The 22,230-nt window shown below is 42.3% G+C and overlaps 1 protein-coding gene across 3 annotated transcripts in view; it reads right to left on the reverse strand.

The window, feature by feature from the left end:
* LOC128740265 (dual specificity protein phosphatase 3) overlaps window positions 1–22,230 on the reverse strand; it is an 84,602-nt gene that overhangs the window by 29,553 nt on the left and 32,819 nt on the right. Inside the window, exon 1 of one of the 3 annotated variants that reach the window (XM_053835801.1) lies at window positions 19,976–20,487. The exons of 1 other annotated variant lie outside the window; for it this stretch is intronic. In XM_053835801.1, the coding sequence (XP_053691776.1) occupies window positions 19,976–19,993 (18 nt within the window). In that variant the 5' untranslated portion in view covers window positions 19,994–20,487. Of the gene's footprint in view, window positions 1–19,975; window positions 20,488–22,230 lie in introns of those variants that run through there. One more of the 3 variants, XM_053835802.1, reaches the window with a different exon arrangement.

A 22,230-nucleotide genomic window follows, 5' to 3' on the forward strand; every position in this document is an offset into this window, starting at 1 on the left:
GATTTCGGATTGCAACTATCGAGGCTTGAAAGCAACATTGACTCGAAGGTAGTTCGGTGGCCGGCCGTTCGGTCCGATGACCGTATATGGGTATTGAGAATTAAGGCAAATTCTTCAACTACAGCTTAATCAACGTATAGTCACCAACAAATCATAAATTCGATGGTACTAGGGACGAATTGAACCGCCCAGTTAGCTTCGAGGTACGATGCTGTTCTAACAAGCCAGTTGTGTTCGAATCTCGGCTAGCTGGTTTTTGTTAGACGGAATCAGTAGGATCGTTGCACTGACCCCGTAATTTTCCTGTACTCTAACAGTAGGCTGCGAAGTCTGTCGATAAAGAAGGATAATGTCTAGTGACGGTTAATGCTCAAGACTTTGCTTTGCTCTGCTAGGGACGAATTCTATGACAGGTTCGAAATGATTTATGGGGTGCGCACGACTTGAAAATTCAAGACTCTAGCTCCCAGATCGATCGTGTTTAACGGTCAAAACTTTTTGGAAGTCACAATAGGGGAATTGTGTATAACGTGCCCCCCCTGGCCAATGTGCCCCCCCTTCGTTTTTCGCTAAACAAGCGAAATCAAAATGCAAAACCACCCAGAAACCATAGTATTTGATGGAACTAGCCTACTATGCAAGTATGACAGTTATCACATGCTGTAAAAACAAAACAAAAATAAATTTGTTTTTGGGCAGCTTCCGATGTAACTTTTGGCGTCATTTCCATAAGCTATTTTCTTGTCAAAATCTGTAAATAACCGGTTGTTGTGATTCGATTGCGTAAAGTGAACTTCAAAAAGACATCCCTGCCAAAAATAACGGTATGAAACGCTTGATTTGCTTTAGCATTTAATATTTTTTCAAATAAGTAAAAGCAGGCCAAAATGCCCCACTTGCGGTGGTGCAATTTGCCCCCTTGCAAATGTGGCTATAAACATAGATAAACAGATCTAAGTTGAAGCCAATTGCCATTATTTAATTCAATTAGTATTGTAGAGCAACCGTGGTGGGAATAATTTGTTACCAACGTCCAAATTCTAGGTAATTCAACTACCCGGTACAAAACGCCACAGCTGCAGTATAATGTGCCCCATGCAGAAAAGAAAAAGTGCACCAGAAGGCCGAAACTAGGTTTATTTTACATAAAATAACGATATTTTGCAAAACAAAGGAAATAGTTTTACTTTCTACAAAATAGAGTTGGTCTGTCACTGGTAGAAATACTCAAATTACCGTATTGGGCATATTATACCGCAGGTGGGGCATTTTACCCCGTGCAGACGAGAAACACAACATTTAGGTGCTTTTATTAAATAATTCTTAGCATGTTTATTCCACAATACTAAATGAAATAAACAATTGCAATTGGTTGTCAGCTTAAACACCAACATATACACGTAGTTGTAACGTTAATTTGGGGAAGTATAACGGAGATATAACCATTTATTCTTAGGCGGGGCACATTATACACATTTCCCCTATACAGTCTTTTCTTAGCGACTTTGAGCACTATCTCGACGTAAGATCCACGCAAGGTTATCGAAATCGGCGAAGGCTCGCACTGAGAGGATGTTGCATTTCAACATCTAGCGGTTTACGGCATATGACGTTGCAGTGGAGTACACCAGAAAGCTTGATCAACGAATCGCAGAACAGCAGGACGAAAGGGAATAAGACGTAAGTAGGCTGTGGAGGATCCGCCATAGCGCCAACAACTACGAGGGAAATGATAGGCACGACGTGGGGAAGACAATCACCCTTATTCCGCGAGTCACGTGACTCAATACGACAATTGTCATTCGCCGTGACTCGAGTCGAATTGAGTGCTGTCACCTAGGTGACAACCGTGTCACCTAGGTAACAACCCCGTGTCACCTAAGTGACAAACCGTGTCACCTAGGCGACAATTGTCACCTCATTCGCGATGACTCCAAATTAGTTACGTCACTCGCCTCACAGAATAAGGGTGAGTGTAACAGCTTGTTTGATGTCGAATGCCAGAAAATGACAAATGAGAAGAACCAGGCCAAGAGTCGCATGCTCACTGCGGATCACGTCAGAACAGAGAAACATGTAAGCTTTCTGCGTATTACGTAACCAGCTGAACCAGTCCCGAAGGTTGCCAACTCACATAAACGCAAATTCTACAGAACGTTAATGCTCCCGGTAACCCTTAACGGACATGAATCATGGACACTGAAGGAAGATGATCAATGCTTGGGACTTCTGAGTGTAAAATTCTGCAATTGGTGAAAACGCTGTAGATCGCGTGTAAATAACAGTATGTATCCCGCTTTATGCTCTTGATGGCTGCACCGTGAAGTGCGTGAGGCCTGCCATTGCCGATTTCGAGCACTACAGCGAGTGAAGTCTGACAATTGTACGGCGCAAAACAAATAAAAAATTTACGGCAAACTGAAAGATAATCGAATCGCCACTAGACATGTAACAAGTTTTAATTCAACCGATCAATCTGCGTATATTTTACACGAAAATTGATTTGATTCGAAAGTTGATCAACAATATTGCCGGGTAAACAAAATTTCCCTGATTGAATTTCGAAATTCCCTGATATTCCCTGATTTCCCTGATCCAAAAATGAATTCCCTGATATTCCCTGATTTTCCAGGTTTTTCCAGGAAATCGACACCCTGTAATTATCTGGAGGAGCGCCAGGTAAGAAAAAGTCCAATTTCTCTTTTTCCTTTTTTATGTCTAACGCTCTGCCCAGATATTTTTTCAATTCAGATATATTACAAAATTAAAATAATGCATGAAATTTACTCATAGAAAAACTTTTTAGGTCAATCATTTTGTTCTAGATGTCCTTTTTCCACAAAAGTAAAAAAGGAAAAATTCGCACATTAATTATTTTTGGAATTTTTGTTTTTGAAAGATGATAAGTTTTGAATGCATGGTCAGAATGTTATGATATTAGTATCAGAATGTCAAGAAATCTGTTCGGAACACATTTTCGATATTGCCAATTAAAAACAAATTTCGTATGCGGCTCTGGAGCTCCAAAAGCGAAGGCCGTCTACAGACGGTCTTACCCGTTAGAGATTTAAACAGTGAGCTACGCACGATCATGGAACTCCCAACTGGTCCGCTCCGCTCTTTATCATTTAAAGAGCGTATGACGATTCCGACACATTGTAACTATGAATTTGAAAGTTCGGCGCATCTGTTTTGTGATTGCGACGCTCTTGCGTTATCTAGGCATAACTTCTACAAAAGTTTGCTTCGTACTCCATACCAAGCATAGAACCTAATACTCAAAAGGCCATTGATTTTATTATCCATGAGAACAAAATTGGGACACAACATTACAACTATCTAGCTCAACTTCATCATTGGGTGTGAGCAGTTTACAACAATCGAAGACTGCCCTAAAGACGATCATTAAGACTGTCACAGTGGCCTTTTAACCCACCGCCCAACCCAATGGGCCTCGCTGGTTAAGGTTAAGGTACAGGGCCTCGCGCACTGTTACGCCGGCTCTGCCTACATAATTGCAAAATCCAATAGAAACTTAGGATTTTGCGTCGATGGTCGGCAACTGACTGCTCGCTTCTACCGCACTACAGTTGATAACCGTCTATCTTCTCGGTGATAGAAGCAAAGGGTCATACAGAAGTAGTCACCATTGGTAGGGGTGAAAACTGGAGGGACAAAATTAGATATGAGACTATCTAATATAAAGGTGCGGTAGTAGTTTAACTGCAAAAACATTTGGGTACCAACCGAAGGAGTGTGGTGTGGAGTCCCATCTGTCATTGAACGACCTGATAAATTTTTGACCTACATAAATCGGTTGCCCGGATAACCGTACGCTTAATTATCAATTCCACGGTATGTGATGTGCAAAAGCAATTTGGATAACGAACTCGGAACCTAGAAGTGGGAAAAAGTGGCCCTTTCTGTTTATCTTTTCTGAAGCAGCACAAAGTAGAATAACTTTTCAAGCTTGACAAGCTGTCATTAGCCAAATTCGACTACACTATAGATCGTCATGTTTCATTCGAATATTAGGCGTTAAAGTCCTAGTTTTAAAAAGAAATAAGACAGCCTAATTTATGTAATTTTTTGAATCGAAGTTTCACGGAAAAACCGTATTTGTCAGTTTTCCGTGGATAGCAAATATTTTCTATAATTTTATTCGCCGTTGAATGGATTGTACCTGTGCGATATTATGAGCATAATAACGGTACATTTTTGTATAGCATGAATATAAGTAATTTGAAACTTAAAATTAATGAAAGAAGTTAGTTCATAAAGTCGTAGGGACAAACCGAATGCTTGCACAGTGCTTCAGATAAAATTTAATTTTATACGCTTTCTGAGTTCCTTCATTTAATACTCAACTTTTCAAATCTATCTCTGAGCTGGTAAAAGTTAGGATTATGACTTGCAATGGATATGACTTTCCCAAAAACCAGAAGCTAGTTGCTCGTCTTGTGCTGCAATTCAATGGATCACAATCAACTCTCTAATCGAAATAATAGTCGGACAAGGCCACCGATTGGGTTCGGTTCACTTTCCGATTCGTTTCTACACCGGGGGGGATCTCACCCGAAAACACTCACACCGACCGGGGTCGTGAGTGCCCTGCTCTGTGCTGTGGTATTTGTATCGGATGCACTCCTTAGTTACCGTATCGTTTACGATTTGTTGACTTTTCCCGCATAATCGGAATGACTTTTCCCGCTAGACACCACCCCTCTGAAGGGGTGGCGACGAAGGAAAAGTAGAAAAAACTTCAAACGTGGCACTTAGCCCAGATATTGCAGTTTGTTTTATTTTCCCCATTCGCTAGCGTTCGTCGAATCGGCGCGTCAAGGGCATCGCCGCAGCAGCGAGTCTCTTCGTCACTGCCGCTGCTGGTGCGCTGCGCTGGCTAGTGAAAGGAAGGTCGCCTGACGGTTTGAAAAATGAACTTTTCGCTGCTAGATAGGTCCTAGGTATGGGGCAATTTTCGCTTTTTATTTGAAGGATTCTTGCCAAGAAGTGGGCTTCGATAAAAACGATTAGGTACCGAAAGGGCTAACGTTACTGCGCCGTAGACAATGTTCTGCATTGATGGATGGTCTGGATGGATGGATGGACTTAGCAGTGGGTTGGATCTTCGGGCAGTCTGTTTTTGCTGCTGTTTTGTAGGGTTATTTTCAACTTGAAAAGATTAAGTATGGCTGTAAAATAAATTTGGTTCGATCCACATTGGCTTGAGTGGCCTCCGCTACGGACATCAAATATGAGTGTGAAATTAAAACACCGAATTCACAAATCCACTCCAGTTAATGGGATCGAGCAGCGCAGGCAGCCGGCTGCCCTGCTTTTTACATTTCATTCCGTTATAGTTAGATATCTGAGTAACATTTTTCGAAAGTCTGAAAATAGCTTGCGACGAGATCATTTCGCGCTACGGCCAACTGTAGAGCCGAGCGAAACAATCCCTACTAAAGTATGTATGCTTTTGCACGTTGTTTGAAAATGAATGACAGAATGTGAATCACCTTCTTTATTATGTTTTCGACACTTCCCACTCGGTTTAGATTCCTCTGAAACATTCCAACACTTTTGTCTGTGCTAATTCCAGTGTGTTAAATGTTGGGACCATGTACAAATTTAAATCTAGAACAAGATTTTTTCGATAAATCATACAGTCTACGGTTGTTCATGCCTGTATTTGTAACCTATTTCTTATCTGACTCTAGTGCTGATAACCTATTGACGACTCTCGTTTCAGTTCTACCGTGTGCCAATATGACAGCTTCTCGGTCAGTGGCATCGTATTACAATACAAGATAGATAATATTTTGACGGGCGGTATGCAAGAAGCAATCTATTTTTGGCGTCCCACTCAGGTGGAGACGGTCGTACTTTAACGTAGATACGTTCGAGTCGACTAGAGGTGAGGTGCAAATAGCTTAACACGACTCGCTAGGGTAGACAAGAATACAATTGAGAAATATCAGCTTTAATTTTTTTGTTCGTACATTCCTTGAGAGACGTGAGAGTTTGGAATAGGATGGACGTGTCGTTGTGAGCAGGAATCTACATTCTTGCTTCGAACATTATATACCATGAAGATTTTTTTACTTAGTGGTTTTCGAATGACATTTCTGCCAAAAAAAATTAATTGTCTCACCGATAGGTGAATAATTAATTACTGCACATCTATAAATATCATTCTCGACATCTATTTCGAGATTGAGCCAACTGCAGGCTAACGATGGTTACAATTAGTCGACAAAGACGGTCAGGTTACTCGCAAAACCCAATTATAATTATCCGTTCTAGTACAAATGAAAGCTGCCAAAAGCTATCCTACGGTGCAATCATTGACAAAGAATACAGTCGCGACAAACGGAAATTGATTTGCAACAACCTAAACATCATACTAATGCAAGTGTCACAAAAATTCGCAACTCATTCGACGCTGTGTCACAGAGAATGAACCATAAAATTAGCATGTCTCCGTATATTGCAATGCAAAACTCGACATTCCATTATTGGCAGGCTGATGACGCTTTTATCAAGCAACACAGATCAAAGCACGATGTCGCCATCATCATCCGTTGGTTTATTTTTGCATCCCGCCAAGCGCATGTATGTAAACAGCATCTAATTTCAATCCCGATTAGCATAACAACCAGTCAGCTCTTCCGCTGTGCAGCCCTACGGCAGCGGGCAGTCGCACAGTTCATCGGTGATGTTTTGTCCGATACGACCGATTAAGTGGTTGGACAACACTAGGCTGTAGCTCCACGCCAGCTCGTCCTGGTTGATGGGATTTCATGGTCATCGTTTGCAGAGAACAGATTTCGATTCAGCAGCGAATGAATCACGCGAAAAATGCGTGCGATTCGTGCACAGCTTTTCTATTTCTGTCCCACCATATTTGACTGTAAAACTAGAAGGGAGTTTCGTTTTCCGTCTGGTGAAGTTTGTTATTTTTATCTACTTCAGAGCAAAGCGAAATTGTTTGGAATGTTCTTTTGCCGATGGTGGAATTCCTATTTTATCAACAAACAACCATCAGCACAATTCGTAGCGTGCAGAGGTCAAACATTGGCTATATTGCATCCTATGCATGGCCCGCTTGCAAAATAAACAATTGTAGCGCGTCCGTCGGTGTATTATATTTAGATTGGTGTAGCCGTCGCGTTCTACTTTTGATTCCCGTTCTAAGCTCTACATAGCAACATCAGCTGGTTGCTATTAGTGCGCTTAACCGCCCAGTATCGTTTGATTTATGTACAAACCGCACGCACGTGCCGCTTGCCAAACAGCGTACAAATTGGGCACTACGTGGCAGTCATCATCTCCCCCCGCAGGTATATTGTTGCACAGGTTGGCACTGATACACGTGACGCGGGGTAATCGTTGATCCAGTTCCACACTTCGACAATCGCCGGAAGTCGATTGATTTGGTTTGCGATATGGCATTGAAAAAAGATGTTTGCTGATCTAAATTTGTGGTGAGGCGATTTATTGCTAACTTGTGCAAATTGAAACGGATAGAATCAACAAAGTGTAGAGCGAACTGTTTGGGGTATTATACTGTTGTTAAGGAATATTAAGTGTATTGACGCCTAGAGGACTTTCTGGAATTAGATTTCACGGTATCGAAATGAAATGAATCAGTCAAGCAGAACTTCATTTCACAGTTCAGCAGCTGTTCTTTCTCTTATCGCGGTGATGCAAACGCGTTTAAATACAATCGTCAAGAAAACTTTCCTTGAAATGTATTTATGTCGCCGTAATAATCGGAGGAGAAGAAATACTGGAATCGGTCCAGGTTTTCATCTCCTTCCCTTTGAATCCCTAAGAGTTTTTAACACCTAATATCATTTTTGGTTTGCTCATTGTAATCAGTAAAGCTAAACTGTTGCGTTTAAGTGAAGAAAATCGTCATGCCATTGTTGCAATACCATAACATCCTAAACAGTCTCTGTTTTGTGTCACTCACTAAATGGTCCTAATAACTGTATTGACCACAACTGGATGCCCTTAATGTGGAAGTGTGGTTTCAACAAGACAGTGCAACATGCCACACCGCAGTTGCTGCAATTCACTCATTTAAAAAAGAGTTCGGCAAACGAATGATTTGAGCGTAATGGACCTGTGGATTGATCTCCAAGATCATGCGATTTACTCCGTTGAACTATTTTTGTGGGGTTATGTGAAGTTCTACGGTAATCGAAGACTGCACTTCCCGATTGGACTTCTACCGAGCCACAGCGTTGCTAGACTTTGCATAAGATGAATCCGTCGTTTTACCATTAGTATTTTCATTACCGAAGAATAGGTAATAATATCGTTTCAAAATTAAGAAAGAAGTAAGTATTCGCAGAAGATACGTAGAAACATCTTTGACGAACAGATTTTTGCGTAAACAGTATGAGTGCCCAAGAGCAGATTGCTACAATTTACACTGACCATTGATCATGCTATTCTTTTGAGCAAGCTGGAGAAACTTCGGTGCACGGCAAGATTTCGTAGATCTTACGGACAGGCAAATTTTCGCATGACTTGGTAACTACCGGTCTGTCACGTTTACAAATAATTCTGATGTACCACAGGGTAGTAATTTATGGCCACTGCTATTCTGCTATCCACATAAACGATGTAGTATTACTAATGAAGGCCTAAGGTTTTTCTTTGCTGATGACTTGGAAATCTATATTGTAGTCAGACGAATCGAGGACTGCAGAATATTACAGGAGCTTCTCGATTTGTTTACTGACTGGTGCGTAAGGAGGAATTCTTATTGAGTGTCAACAAATATTGCGTCGTCAGCTTTCATCAGATTAAATGCGCAATAGTTTGATTACGAATTGTCCGGAGCCAAATTTGATAGGCTGGAACAAGTGAAAGGTCTTAAAGTAATACTTGACGAAAAACTCATCATGAAGTCTCACATTTCTGCCATTGACATTTGACAAGTCTAACGGGCGAACATGATGCATTGGACATTCTATCGCAAATCGGACTCTACGCAGAGTTTTACGATTCAAAATGATGCTTCAGGATGGTTCTTATCTTGTCAGGAAGATTTCTTCAGAACAGCTGCAGGAATTCAACATAATACGCTGTCAAGTGTCCCCCCCCCCACACTTTTATGATACGACAGTTCAACTGTTTTGCTGACCATTTCAATTGTAAACAATCTTCTCATATCTACCACCAACGAATTGTTGCACTTGACAATGCGACTGGTAATAATTAAAAAATTTAAGTTCAATTAGACATGTCTTTTCAACGAGTTCATGTCCGATGAATTATATATATAGTTAACCAGTAACGAAATTTAACCAAATTTTTAATCGTTAAATTAAATGAAAGCCTAATCAACGCTTGTATTTCATTTGAAGGTTTGCTAGGCTTTAATGTTTGTTAGTTATGCTAAAAAGTGGAAATAAATTTCGATGTCCATCTACTGTTTTCTAATATACTAGAGATTCTTTCTACAAGGATAAACCCCGCTTCATTCCACAGGAACCTATGGTCACTTTTTATGGCATTTGTTTCATAAGTTTTGTCTTTAATATTATTGCCACCTAGCTTTGAGGCTAGTCTAACAAGCGTATGTTCATATCTCGGCTTGGTGGTGCAGTCAGAGTCAAGTAGGATCGGTCAACTAGCTCCGTATTTGTCCTGTGCTCTAATAACCGGCTGCAAAGTCCATCGATAAAGAAAGGTCAAGTATTAAAGTGGTGCTTTGTTGTGATTTTTGACGGTATCTTTTCTGTCGTCATTTGTAATCTTTTTGAACATTTCTTATCGTGATTTTGCGTCTTTTACAATTTTTTCCTCGTTTTGTTTTGCGCCTTTTTGAGATTATTTGTAGTGTTTTTGGCGTTTTTTCATCGTATTTTTATTATTTTTGTCTTCATCACCTTCGCTTACTTTTGTTCATTTTTTATTGTCTTCGTTCTTCTTGACATCTTTGTCGTATTTTTGTCTTTTAATTGCTGTCATTTCATTTATCGTTTGTTTATTTTACGTCATTTTATTGTTGTCTTTTTGACGCCTTACCGCCGTCTTTGTTGTCTTTTCTTCCTATTTTTGTCGCCTTTTCATAGTTGTTTTGCCATTTTTTCATTGTAATTTTCGTCATCTGTTCATCATTTTCAATATTTGTTTTTGGCATTTTTCCTCTCATTTTGTGACGGATTTTTGACATTTTTGTCGTTACTATTTTGGCATCTTTTCTTCTTTATTTTGTTGTCTTTTCAACTTTTCATTATAACACATTTTTCAATTTTTCGTCGTCAGATTTATTGTCAAGACCAGTATTGAATCATACGATTGCGCGGTTGCTTATCGTTAGCGTGGTGATTGCCAATCATTTGACTGTTTTGCAGTCATTCGCTGCTCCAAACGGTAAAGGCAACTTGATCGAAACAAAAATGTCAACAAATTTTAGAGCGCGTTCGTTCTGCTGCGTGCGATCGGCGTTTGACTGAGCAAACTGCCAGTTGTGTTATGCATAGCGTTCGTATTCCACCTCTAAACGGACGGTGTGAACTTGAATGCGCGTTGGTGTGACTGCGGTAGAAAAAAGGATCGGTCGAAGCCCTGGTCAAGACCAATAAAAGATCTTATTACTGCCTATTCGTTCTACTTTCGTCGTACTTCCGTTGTACCTTTGTCATTTCTTTGTCGTTTTGTGCATGTTTTCAATGCAAAATGAACGTGTTAAATGTTCAACAATTTTTACATAAAAAGAGTAAAGTCAATTAATGTAAGTGGGACGAGGATTCCTGCTGCTTTATTATAAAGAACTAACGTTTGTCAGTAGTCGTTTGACAGTGTTAAATTTTAAAGTTCTATTGCACTACAGAAATTTCGTAACTGTCAAAATGTGCGAAGAAATAGAAACGTACTTCTACTAGAAAAATATTAGTATTACACTCAAAAGGCTCGTTCACTGTTGAGGGGGCTTAAAACAATCGGTCGTAAAAAACGTTAATTCACATTTTGGACATAAAACAAGAAGACGACAATTCAAATTTTGGACGTAAAACAATTCCCAAATCCGTAGATCTGGCATCCCTGTCAGTCGAGGAAACCACATCGACCACTACACCACATTAAATTCAGCCATTGCCTCGCCATTGAGGAATTAATAATATTCCAAATTAATATCATTTATTTGTATTTTCATCCTTCATCTGATTGGAAGTATTGGAACTGTATAAAGATGCAAGCCACGCACTAGAGATTATAAAAGTAAAAATTTATTACGTTACTAAAAAGACTCCATGAACTCAATGCATACTTGGTCGTAACAAGATAGAATAAAACAAATAAGACAAAAAACGAAAAAAGAAAAACAAACAAAGGTCTTATGTCTGTGTCATGTCGATTCTGTTCAATTCCTGATATACATGCTAGCTGGATAATTATTGTTACTCAAAGTTTTTCTGGCGGCGAATGTGCGTATTAGGCTTTGGAATTGTGCAATGGTCTCGTCGGGACCGAACCCGATCCTGGTGGCTGAACTGTGGGTATTGACCAGGAGACTCATCACTGCGACCATAACTCTAGATCTATTGCGATATCGTCAGGGTGTACACTGTACGCTACACTGTATTTCTTTTTGCTATAATCGCCTGAAGTGAGCGATATGTTTAATATTACTTTTTATGCGAGCTTGTGTGTATTTTAAGTTTACCCCTCCTTCAATTTTCAATTTTATCCATATTCCTCATTCCAGTACTGTCTCCAATTATAGCCAAGCCTGGCGCGGCTAACCAGTACATTTAACTATAAAAGTAGCTTTAGCATTGTCAAGCAGGTTTCATCGGGGTAATATAGAATTCAGCAAGATGGAAAGATATTGAGGGGACTAAGAATCCATGCTCTTGACATCGATTGGTTTGATTCTACTGAGATTTGAACCCACGATCATTCGCTTGTATTTGTTCTTCGATGTTGACCAGTTCTTGGATATTGTCCTTCCAAGATTCTGTAATTTGTATCGAAGCAGCCTTCTTAATCTGCGAGTGCGTATCGCACAGTTTCACATGACGCGTATTTGCGGGTATGATGCCTAATGGCATCATCATCAGCGCGGACGTAGAGTGCTTCAACCAACGTGGAACTAGAGACATACGGAGTATCACAAGAACGGCCTCGATGACCACATGGCAGCGGGCATGGTCTAATTCCACAAAAGGCAGGTGGACACTTCGACTTATCCCGGAACTATACGGGTGGTCAACAGGCGCCACGGAGAAGTCAACTTCCACCTGACACAGATTGTGTCAGGACATGGTTATTTTAGACAGTACCTGTACAAGTTTGGGCATGCGGAGTCCCCCGCATGTTCCGAATGCGTGGATGTTGAGGAAACTGCAGAACATGCTTTCTTCATATGCCCTCGTTTCGCGGGCGCGAGAAGCAACATGATGGCAGTGTCCGGACAGGACACTACTCCGGATAACTTAGCTCAAAGAATGTATTCCAGCTCGGACGTCTGGGGAGCGGTCAATGCAGCTGCTACCCAGATTGTACTTAAACTACAAAACCACTGGAAAGCCGATCAACGGCGAATAAACAGCCATGGTAGTTAGGCCCAGGCTGGCAAAGGGTGAACATGTGCATTCCATAACCTCTGTTCATTAACTCCTATTCCTACCTCCACGAGGTGCCGGCTGGGGTACGCAACTTCGGTTGTCGTATGCTAACAGGAAAGGGGGCACAGTGGCTCCCGCCCACATTAAGATGGCAGCCCCATCAGCGGGATAAGGACCTTAGGTTAACAGCCTACTGTACCAGAACACACAAAAAGTTAATGAAAATGAAAGAAGAAATCTCTCCGGATTATTGGCAACGACCTTTAGCATGAAAACACGGACACGAATCGGAACATGGAATATACTGACCCTTGCCCAGCAGGGCAAGCTGGCTCAACTTGCAAGGGAAGCTAGCCGCCTGAAGCTTGAAATCCTGGGGCTGAGCGAGGTCCGCTGGCCGGGTACTGGCGAACACAGGACATCATCCGGGCAAGTCTTGCTCTACTCTGGCATACGAGGTGAAAATGCTACTCGTGAAAGAGGAGTTGGATTCCTACTGAGCCCAGGGGCACATGCGGCCCTGATGAAGTGGGAACCAATAAATGAGCGAATAATCGTTGCCAGATTTAGAACACGGGTTAGGAACCTTACGGCAATCCAGTGCTATGCGCCAACAGATGCTGCCGACCTGCAGGAGAAAGAGAGCTTTTACAGCCAGCTGAACAGCGTGGTTGAGAAAATCCCGAAGGGGGACATCCAAATTCACATGGGCGACTTCAACGCGAAGATTGGCTCAAACAACGCGGACCTTGAACGCGTCATGGGACGCCATGGCCTAGGAGAGATGAGCGAAAACGGGGAGCTGTTTACAGAATTCTGTGGTAATAACGACATGGTCATTGGTGGATCGCTCTTCCCCCATAGACCAGTACATAAAGTCACGTGGGTTTCCCGCGACGGCCGAACAGAAAACCAAATCGACCACATCTGCATCAGCCGGAAATGGAGAAGGAGCCTTCTTGATGTACGCAACAAACGCAGCGCTGACATTGCATCCGACCATCATCTTGTTATCGCTGAGATACGTCTGCGCGTCGCGCGTGTCCAACGACGGGAGGAGAAAGTTGGGTGCCGCTACGACGTCCGCCGATTGGAGAATCCTGAGGTGAAAAGGGCCTTTGTTGAACAACTTGAATCTCGAGCCTCGGAGTTGCCATCTGGTGGAACCGTCGAAGAGCAATGGACCGGCATCAAGAACGCCTTCATCACGACCAGTGATGAAACCCTCGGCAAAGCGCGCAGTGGGCGGAGGGAGTGGATTTCGGATGAAACTTGGAGGAAGATCGACGAGCGGAGAGAGGCGAAAGCCGGCATTGAGCGAGCGCGGACCAGATCGGCTAAGACAGCTGCCCGTCAACGATACGCCGAACTGGAGAGGGCTGTTAAACGTGCTTGTAGGCGGGACAAGAGAGCCTGGACTAACTCCCTAGCCGAACAAGGAGAAACCGCCGCCGCCAATGGTGATATCCGTTTGTTGTACGATATTTCTCGCCGCCTTAGTGGTGCCAGGATGAATACAAAGATGCCGCTAAAGGACAGAGCTGGTCAGCTATTGACTGACCGTACAGAACAGCTTAAGCGATGGACTGAACATTTTGAACAACTCTTCCGAGTTTCAAATGTCAGAGACCAACAAAACCAGCAGCGTACGACGCCTACAGTTCGTCGAATAAATCGCGTGAACTCGGAGGCGCCATCGCTGGATGAAATTGTAGCAGCCACCAAGAGTATGAAATCCAATAGAGCGCCAGGGATAGATCGTATTTCAGCCGAAATGCTCAAAGCTGACCCATCTTTGTCAGCCCAGATGATGCATCAGCTTTTCAGCAATATTTGGGAAACCGCAACTTTTCCGGTGGACTGGATGCAGGGCATATTGGTCAAAGTCCCTAAGAAAGGAGACCTAACTGAATGCGGTAACTGGCGTGGCATCACGTTGCTCTGTATTACTCTCAAAGTACTCTGTAAGGTAATCCTCAACCGGATCCAGGAGAAGATGGACGCTACTCTCCGGCGGCAGCAAGCTGGATTCCGTGCTGGCCGATCATGTGTAGACCATATCACAACGCTCCGCATTATATTGGAGCAGATCAACGAATTCCAGGACTCTCTTCTGCTGGTGTTCGTTGACTTCGAAAAGGCGTTCGACCGACTCAATCACGAAAACATCTGGGGCGCACTTAGGCGTAGAGGAGTTCCAGATAAGCTAGTCCATCTCATCGAGGCTCAGTACGAGGCGTTCTCGTGCAAGGTTTTGCACGACGGCGTCTTGTCCGACCCCATAAGGGTTACTGCTGGCGTGAGACAGGGCTGCATTTTATCACCGCTTCTGTTTCTCATCGTTATGGATGAGATATTAGTTGGAGCAATTGACAGTAGACCAAATCGAGGATTGCCTTGGAATCCTCTAACGATGGAGCAGCTAAATGACCTCGACCTAGCCGACGACATTGTCTTGCTCGCACAACGCCGAAACGATATGCAGAGCAAGTTAGACGACCTCTCCGAGAGCTCCCAGGCAGCAGGTCTCACAGTCAATGTAGCGAAAACTAAGTCTATGGTAGTGAACACTGACAATTCCACCAACTTTACAGTAGCGGGACAACAAGTTGAGCAGGTAGCCGTCTTTCAATATCTTGGTAGCCAAACAACGCCCGATGGTGGTACCAAGACTGATATAGCCACACGGATCAGGAAGGCCAGGGGTGCCTTTGCAGGTCTGCGAAACATTTGGCGCTCAAACCAGATCACTCTACGTACGAAAACCCGAATCTTTAATTCAAACGTTAAATCCGTACTGCTGTATGCCTGCGAAACGTGGTGCGTCTCAGCGGAGACAACGCAAAAACTGCAGGTATTCATTAACCGGTGCCTGCGATATATTATTCGTGCCTGGTGGCCTGATAATTGGATATCCAATGAGGAACTCCATCGTCGGTGTCATCAACGGCCGATAGCCACAGAAATTCGTGAGCGTAGGTGGAAGTGGATCGGACACACCTTGAGGAAAGGAGCGAACGAGGTTTGCAGAGCAGCACTCGACTGGAATCCACAAGGACAGCGTAGAAGAGGCAGACCCAGAGGCTCATGGAGACGGAGCTTAGCCAACGACATCCGGGCTGTAGACGAGAACCTATCCTGGCGACAGGTAAAAGCCATGGCGGGTAACCGTCAGCAGTGGAGATCTCTGATTTCATCCCTTTGTTCTGCCGGACCGGCGGACATGGACACATAAGTAAGTAAGTAAGTAGTTAGGCCCAGTCCAGTAGTTATCTAAGAGAGTGCGTTAAGCACAATAGCCCTTCCCTGAAGTAATACCGATAAGGTGGTGCCAGGGGGATTGAGGCTGGAGACTCGAGTAGGGTTTTAGTGGGTTCAGATCCTCACGCCCCATTAGAGAGGTCGACATACCAAACCACACTCCCTGAGTTGTCTTCTCAGGTGTCTGATAGTACCATATCTTCTAAGGTGCTCAGCAGATTTCCCTACTCGTAAAAAAGACTTTTTTTGTGGTATTATGTGAACTCTCCGGACAAGGCCGATAGGATGATTGACGCATTGGAAGACAATATTCGCCACATTATCACTGACATATACAATGTGTACATCCTTAATTTCTGTAAACAGTGATCAAAGATTGGACTTCCCGACTGGACTTCTTCCGAGCATGTGTTGCCAAACTTTACTGAAAAAAATCCGTAGTTTTACAATTTGTATTTTTATCATCAAAGTTCGCACGTGTTTTTTTGCAAAAAAGTGACAGAAGCTCCCCGTCCCAACAGGTCCAAGATCACGACCAGTGCTGTAAAAAATCACTTTATCGAAACTCAAAATGATTCATTTTGAGTTAATACAATGTCTGTACATATACTCCCCCTCAACTGTGTTTTAGCTTATGCGTAGTTTATGCTCAAAAGGTTGGCTACATTTAATCTCACTAATATCTTCCCTACACATGGTCCCTAACACTCACGCTATCTTATTCTAAAGGGGCTCTGTAGCCGCAAGGTTACCGAGTCTGCTTTGACAAGCGAATGGTCATGGGTTCGAATCTTAATAGAATTTGGCCATTCGATGTCAAAGTGACTTTAGTATGGGTTTATTCTCAAGCCCCTCATCACCCTTCCTTCATGCTGAGTTCTACATTATCCCCAAGACGCTTCTTATGGTTAGTATACTGGTATGAAGACCTATTGAGGTAATGGTTTTGAACCTCGTGAAGATTCACCAGTACTAACTATAACGAGGCGAAACAGGTTTGGTATAGTAGGACATGCATCGAAGCAAGGGTAAAACCCTCATACACATAAGCACGCATAAAAGAAAATATAAGCTTATCGTTGACTCAATAACGATAAAGCACAGAAATGCAAGCAGAATACAGCATACACCCGGGCAATATTACAATAGATCAATAATGTGGTCAAAGTGATAAGCCCATACAAAAAAAAATCTTATTCTAACACCTATACCATTCAGGTCGCTCGGAAACGCTAGGTAGGAGAATCCTGATAAAGAAGTTTTAAGAAAGCAGAAACGTCTCTCGTCTCTTATGGCTTAACTGTCGCGCCATGCGGTGCAACCCTTAGACTCCGATTCCCCGCGGCTATGGTGCGATTTCGAAATAACGTGTTTAATTTCGTCAACCATAAAGGTGTGCAAAATCAGCGCTTTTATGGCTGATGTTTAATTTCAATTTCCAGAAGGCGAAATGTTTGCGTTCTAGGAAATTTTTTTCCCAATAATTTATGCCGGATGTTGACCGTTCTAGTTTCGGTTCAACGCGGCTCGATGGCGTGATTGAAATTATTTCGCCCTGACTCGTCCGGGATTTCATCATCCGGATCCGGGCAAGATCTAAATGGGGATAAGTAGCGGGCAGGGTCGCTACAAAGGAAACATCTGGTAATCAGTCATCAGTCGACAAACGCAACGGTGGGCCGGGTGGTGAAATCATTCAAGAAGACCCAGATGACCAAGCGCCCAAAAGTTTTTGTTTTGGCAGACCTTGCCAGGCAGTGTGGCAAGATGAGTCAGCTATACATCACGACTGGAACCACCAACGGAAAAATCTAACAGGACGAGTGCCTTCAGAATCTCCTGCTGCTCTTCTTGTGATTTCACGGAGCACGAGACGCTGGTTTGGCCGGATTTGGCATTCGGATAATCCTGTGGTCAGTGAAGTGCCAGTGATCGAAGTAAAACTGTTTAGTACATTTGACGGAATTCCATCAGTACCTCAAATTGCAGACCTGTTTAACTTCAAACATGCATTGAATATATGTTGAAGGTTGGAGGTTGGCGCTAAACTGTTTGTGGAAAAGTTCACATAAGTCGGCGGTAGTTTCTGCTTCATCATTGTTATTCATTGTTGTTGAAGGTTTGTTCTACGAATGACAGATGTATGTATTTGTCTTAGCATTCTCGAATTTGAGAAAACGTGAGGAAAAGCTTTTACGTCTTCTTCTCTTACACACGCGAATAAGCGTGCGGGCCCTCGCGAGCGATCGGTATCGAAGGTTTGCGTTAAAATGACGAGCGAGAGCGCGGGTTTAGCAACACTGCTTCCTAGGAACTCCAACAAGCAAATGAGTTTGTCGGTTGTCAAATTCCTAAGCGGGACAACGTGTATATTCCTGTCTATGGAGAACTAATTGATGGCATGGTGAGCCATTCTAGAATCACTGTAGAGGGCATGCTGGAGTCTGGTATTGCTTGTTTTAAAAATTCCAATACTTAGTTGGTAAAGATACTGAATTGTGATCTGATCCACCTAGTCCCATAAGCTCAAGTATTTGGCTTGAATATTTGAGTTTTTTGCATAGCGAGTTAGGAAAAATGAGTTACACAAGTAGTTGATTCTTACGACCGCCTAATATCGCAGTATGGTACCATGCGAATCGTGCGAATGATATTTGCTAAAAAGATACTGAACATATCTCTATTGTGTATGACGTGACGAGATAGAATAAAACAAAAAGGCACAGACGTTCGATTTCTGCTAGACATGCTAGCTGGATATCTATTGTTATCCAAAACTTTGTTGCCAAGTCGATTAGTTTTTGGATTTGTGATCTGAAAATTGTCTTGTAATTTTCATCGACAATTAGATTGGTTTTTGAAACAGGTGAATATAAATATCTCTTTCGTCGTACTGCCTTTAGCGACTAAAGGTCAATTCAGATCAACCGTCAGCGATCGGCAACAGAACGTAACGTCGGCAACGATTCGAAGTGTGCATTCACACCAGTGGGTAGCGTCACATCACGGAACATCAACGTACTCGTGTGAATGCGCATTGCAGTACAAACGCATGCAACCAACATGTTGATGTTCGGCGATTCGGCGACTTTCCGTTAATATTCATCTGACGGTTAATGTAAATAGGCTTGAATGCATCGCTTAAGATGTGAAACTAGTTAAAGAAATACTGTTTACAACGTTGTTTTCTTCTTATCTCATCTTATTTGAAATTGTGTTTATGGTGTTTGGATCCCAATACTCGGTAAATACATTCGAAACCACCAAGAGGAAGCATGGTTTTAAAGAAATTAAGTACCAACAACAAAAATAATTTATGATAAAGTATTTGTCGTTACCTCCTTCACCAAAAACGCAACCTTGCGTGTTACAACTAAGCGCAGTATACATTTAAAACAGTTGAACTCCCGTCTTGTGAATGCACTTTTAAGTGCAAGAATTTAAATGACTGCGAAGCCAATTATTCACCCTCAACGGTTGCAGCGGAATTAACCGCGCTGACCTTTTGCCAAAAGAGGTTGCACGTGCGCCAACATTCCGCATAACATTGTTTACGCCTACCGCAGCGACAAATATCGACCCAAACGGCTGCTTACTTACGTTAAGTTTACTAGAGTAGTTTAACGAATCAACAGAACCAAATCAAGCGTAAATAATACAAGCAAAAAGAGCGCAAGTGATCATCCAGCTGCAACAGACCTGCCCACCGGGTTTTTATCGATACCTACGCCTCGGTAGTCGGTACCTAAGTGATGCGATGCGAGCCGTGTGATAAGCTAATGCAGATTGAGCGATTGAACATTTGATCGAAAACGTGACTCGACGCGACGTTGATGTTTTGCCAGCAGATTTGGCTGGCCAGCACCGAACGTGGGTGACGCTGCGTCTCCATTTCGATCCCTGCATGGTCAATCAGTTGCCCTGTTTAATTTACATACGTCTAGCATCGAATTAGCGAATAATCTGATGAACCTATCTTCCAATCCGATTTGTTTTATACGTTTTTCGTTTTTTGCGACTAAACCAGTTGCATTGTAGTCACGTCAAACCAGTATCAGTTTTAGTGGGACGACATAACTATAACCTTGATATGAAAAATTTAATCACATTAAATTGAAACCTACCGCATATCTCCACGACATTTTTCTGAATAATAAGTTTTGCTATCGCGAACACTGGTGGATTTGGCTGGAATTCGGTTGAATCCGCGGGAACCTACACTCGACGGTATCAATCGCCAAAATCATTCACCCTTGGCTGGCACTTTTATCACAACACAGTGCAATTTTTCCACCTGTTTGCTGTGCACAATTGGGCTTTGCTTCCGAACCCCGCTCACGGTCGAACGAAAGCAACGAGGCCTGGACAGGAACTGCACGTATCACGGGCCTGAGCTGAATCGCCGAATCGCGATTTTCCGCACGCTCAAATCCCACGTAAATGTCCGACGATCGTCGAAATGCGGCTCCGACGGAAAGCACTTCTGGCAAGCGACTGAACGCGCTCTCGCTCTTCCCGTCCGCCGATATTCCCGTTTGGATACGTGACGAGTGGAGTGAGCTAGAACTGAGACGCTGCTGTGCCACCACGGGAAATAACATACGAAAAATTCGCAATATCACAAACACCCTCTTACGGCACGGGAGGCATGAAGGTATAGATGATATTATGATGGTTCATCAGCGTGCACATCTGAATGGTCTACTGTACTATACTTAACCAACGCGGTGGATTTTCCACGAGCTGACCTTTATTTACTACGAAGCTCTCGTATGGATGAATATCGCCCCAATTGACGGGCATCGGTGTGAGTGGTTCAAGCGCATCGGAAAATAGACCCACGCAGTGACAGACCGACCGTGAGTGACGGGGTTTTCCATTTTCCACTTTGCTGTGAACGTTCTAGCTCTGCTGATGGTTCTCGCATTGTGGGTGGGTCGGATAACCGGTGGGCAAAACGTTTCGGGAGGAAAACTCAATGGCTGGATCGTGTGTTGTATTCGAATGGTCAAATGGCACTGTTTTTTTTAATTTTTCGGAGTGACGTCATTTTCATCTTCGTCTACCACATGAGGACACTCTTACTTAGTTCTAACTATGATCGGTGCATTTGCTGGCAATATCACATACGAACAAAAAACTTTTTACTGTCCATAAATTGAATAGTTCCCACATATTAAAGCTAATTCGTACTTCTAAGTTGCGTATTAATATTAAAAGACGCAAGGACGTTCGAATTATGCTCTGCTACAATTTTTTGGACAACTTAGGTTTGCTATCTACAACAACTAAACTTTTGAAGTGACAAAAGCAGTGCGTAGTTCACTTATATTAGACAAACAATTTACCTTCAAACAATACCTTCTGTGAAAAGTTTGACATTTGAACATTCTATTCACCCTGATATTTACACCCATTTGCAGTTATAGATCTTTTCGATCTTGGTCTTCTCAATGACGCATAGGTTAGAGCCTGCATTCTGTGTAATTCTATTCCAATGCATCAAAATGCTCTTTTTATGTTATTATAGTCAGTTTGCGTCAAATGTAAGAATTATTTCGAAATATTTTTTTCTTGGGTATCAGTTACTAATGATTTTTGACAAAAATTGGATTGACAGGTCAGAAAATAGGAAAAATGCGAGAGTGAAAAGCATAAACAATGGCATGAAAAACGAAAGAATAACGTGATAAAATAGGAGGAAAAACGGGACGTGAAAAAAGAACACAAAGCGCAAAAGATAAAAACGGGAGAGAGAAGTGAGAAAACAAGGAGACTGGACAGAAAAAGATGAGAAAAGAAGGAAGAACCCTAAAGAAAACGAAGAAAATGAGGCCGAACTAGAAAGAAAAATAAAACAAACCAAAAAAGAGTAAAAAACGGTATAGAAAGGGAAGAAAAAAGGAGATAATACGAGAGCAAGACTATGGAAGCGAAAACAGAAAAGGGAAAAGACAGGACAGAAAAGAAAGAAAATAAGCAGAAAAAAGAAAACAGAAGACAAAGGGATAAAGCAGGACATAATAACGAGGATAAACTAAAAACGGGTTAAAAAAGAGTTAAAAACGAGACCGAAAAAATCAAAACAGGGCAGAAAATGACAAAGAACGGAACAGGAAAAGCGAAGAAAACGGGGAAAACAGAAGAAAAAAGTCGAAAAACGGAACAAAGGAAATCTAAGACTCAGGAAAAGGGAAAAAACGATACAGGAAAATAAGAGTAAAGAAAAGAAAGAGGAAACAGTGGGAAGTAAACAGGAAAAATGAGAGAAAAAAGAAAAAAACCTGACAAGAAAGGGAGTACCGAGCAAAAAACAAAAGAAACCAAAATGGAAAAGAAGAATAACGAGAGAGAAAAAGAAAACCGAAAGAAGAAATGA

Source organism: Sabethes cyaneus, chromosome 3 (genome assembly GCF_943734655.1).
Source record: "Sabethes cyaneus chromosome 3, idSabCyanKW18_F2, whole genome shotgun sequence".
Lineage (NCBI taxonomy): Eukaryota > Metazoa > Arthropoda > Insecta > Diptera > Culicidae > Sabethes > Sabethes cyaneus.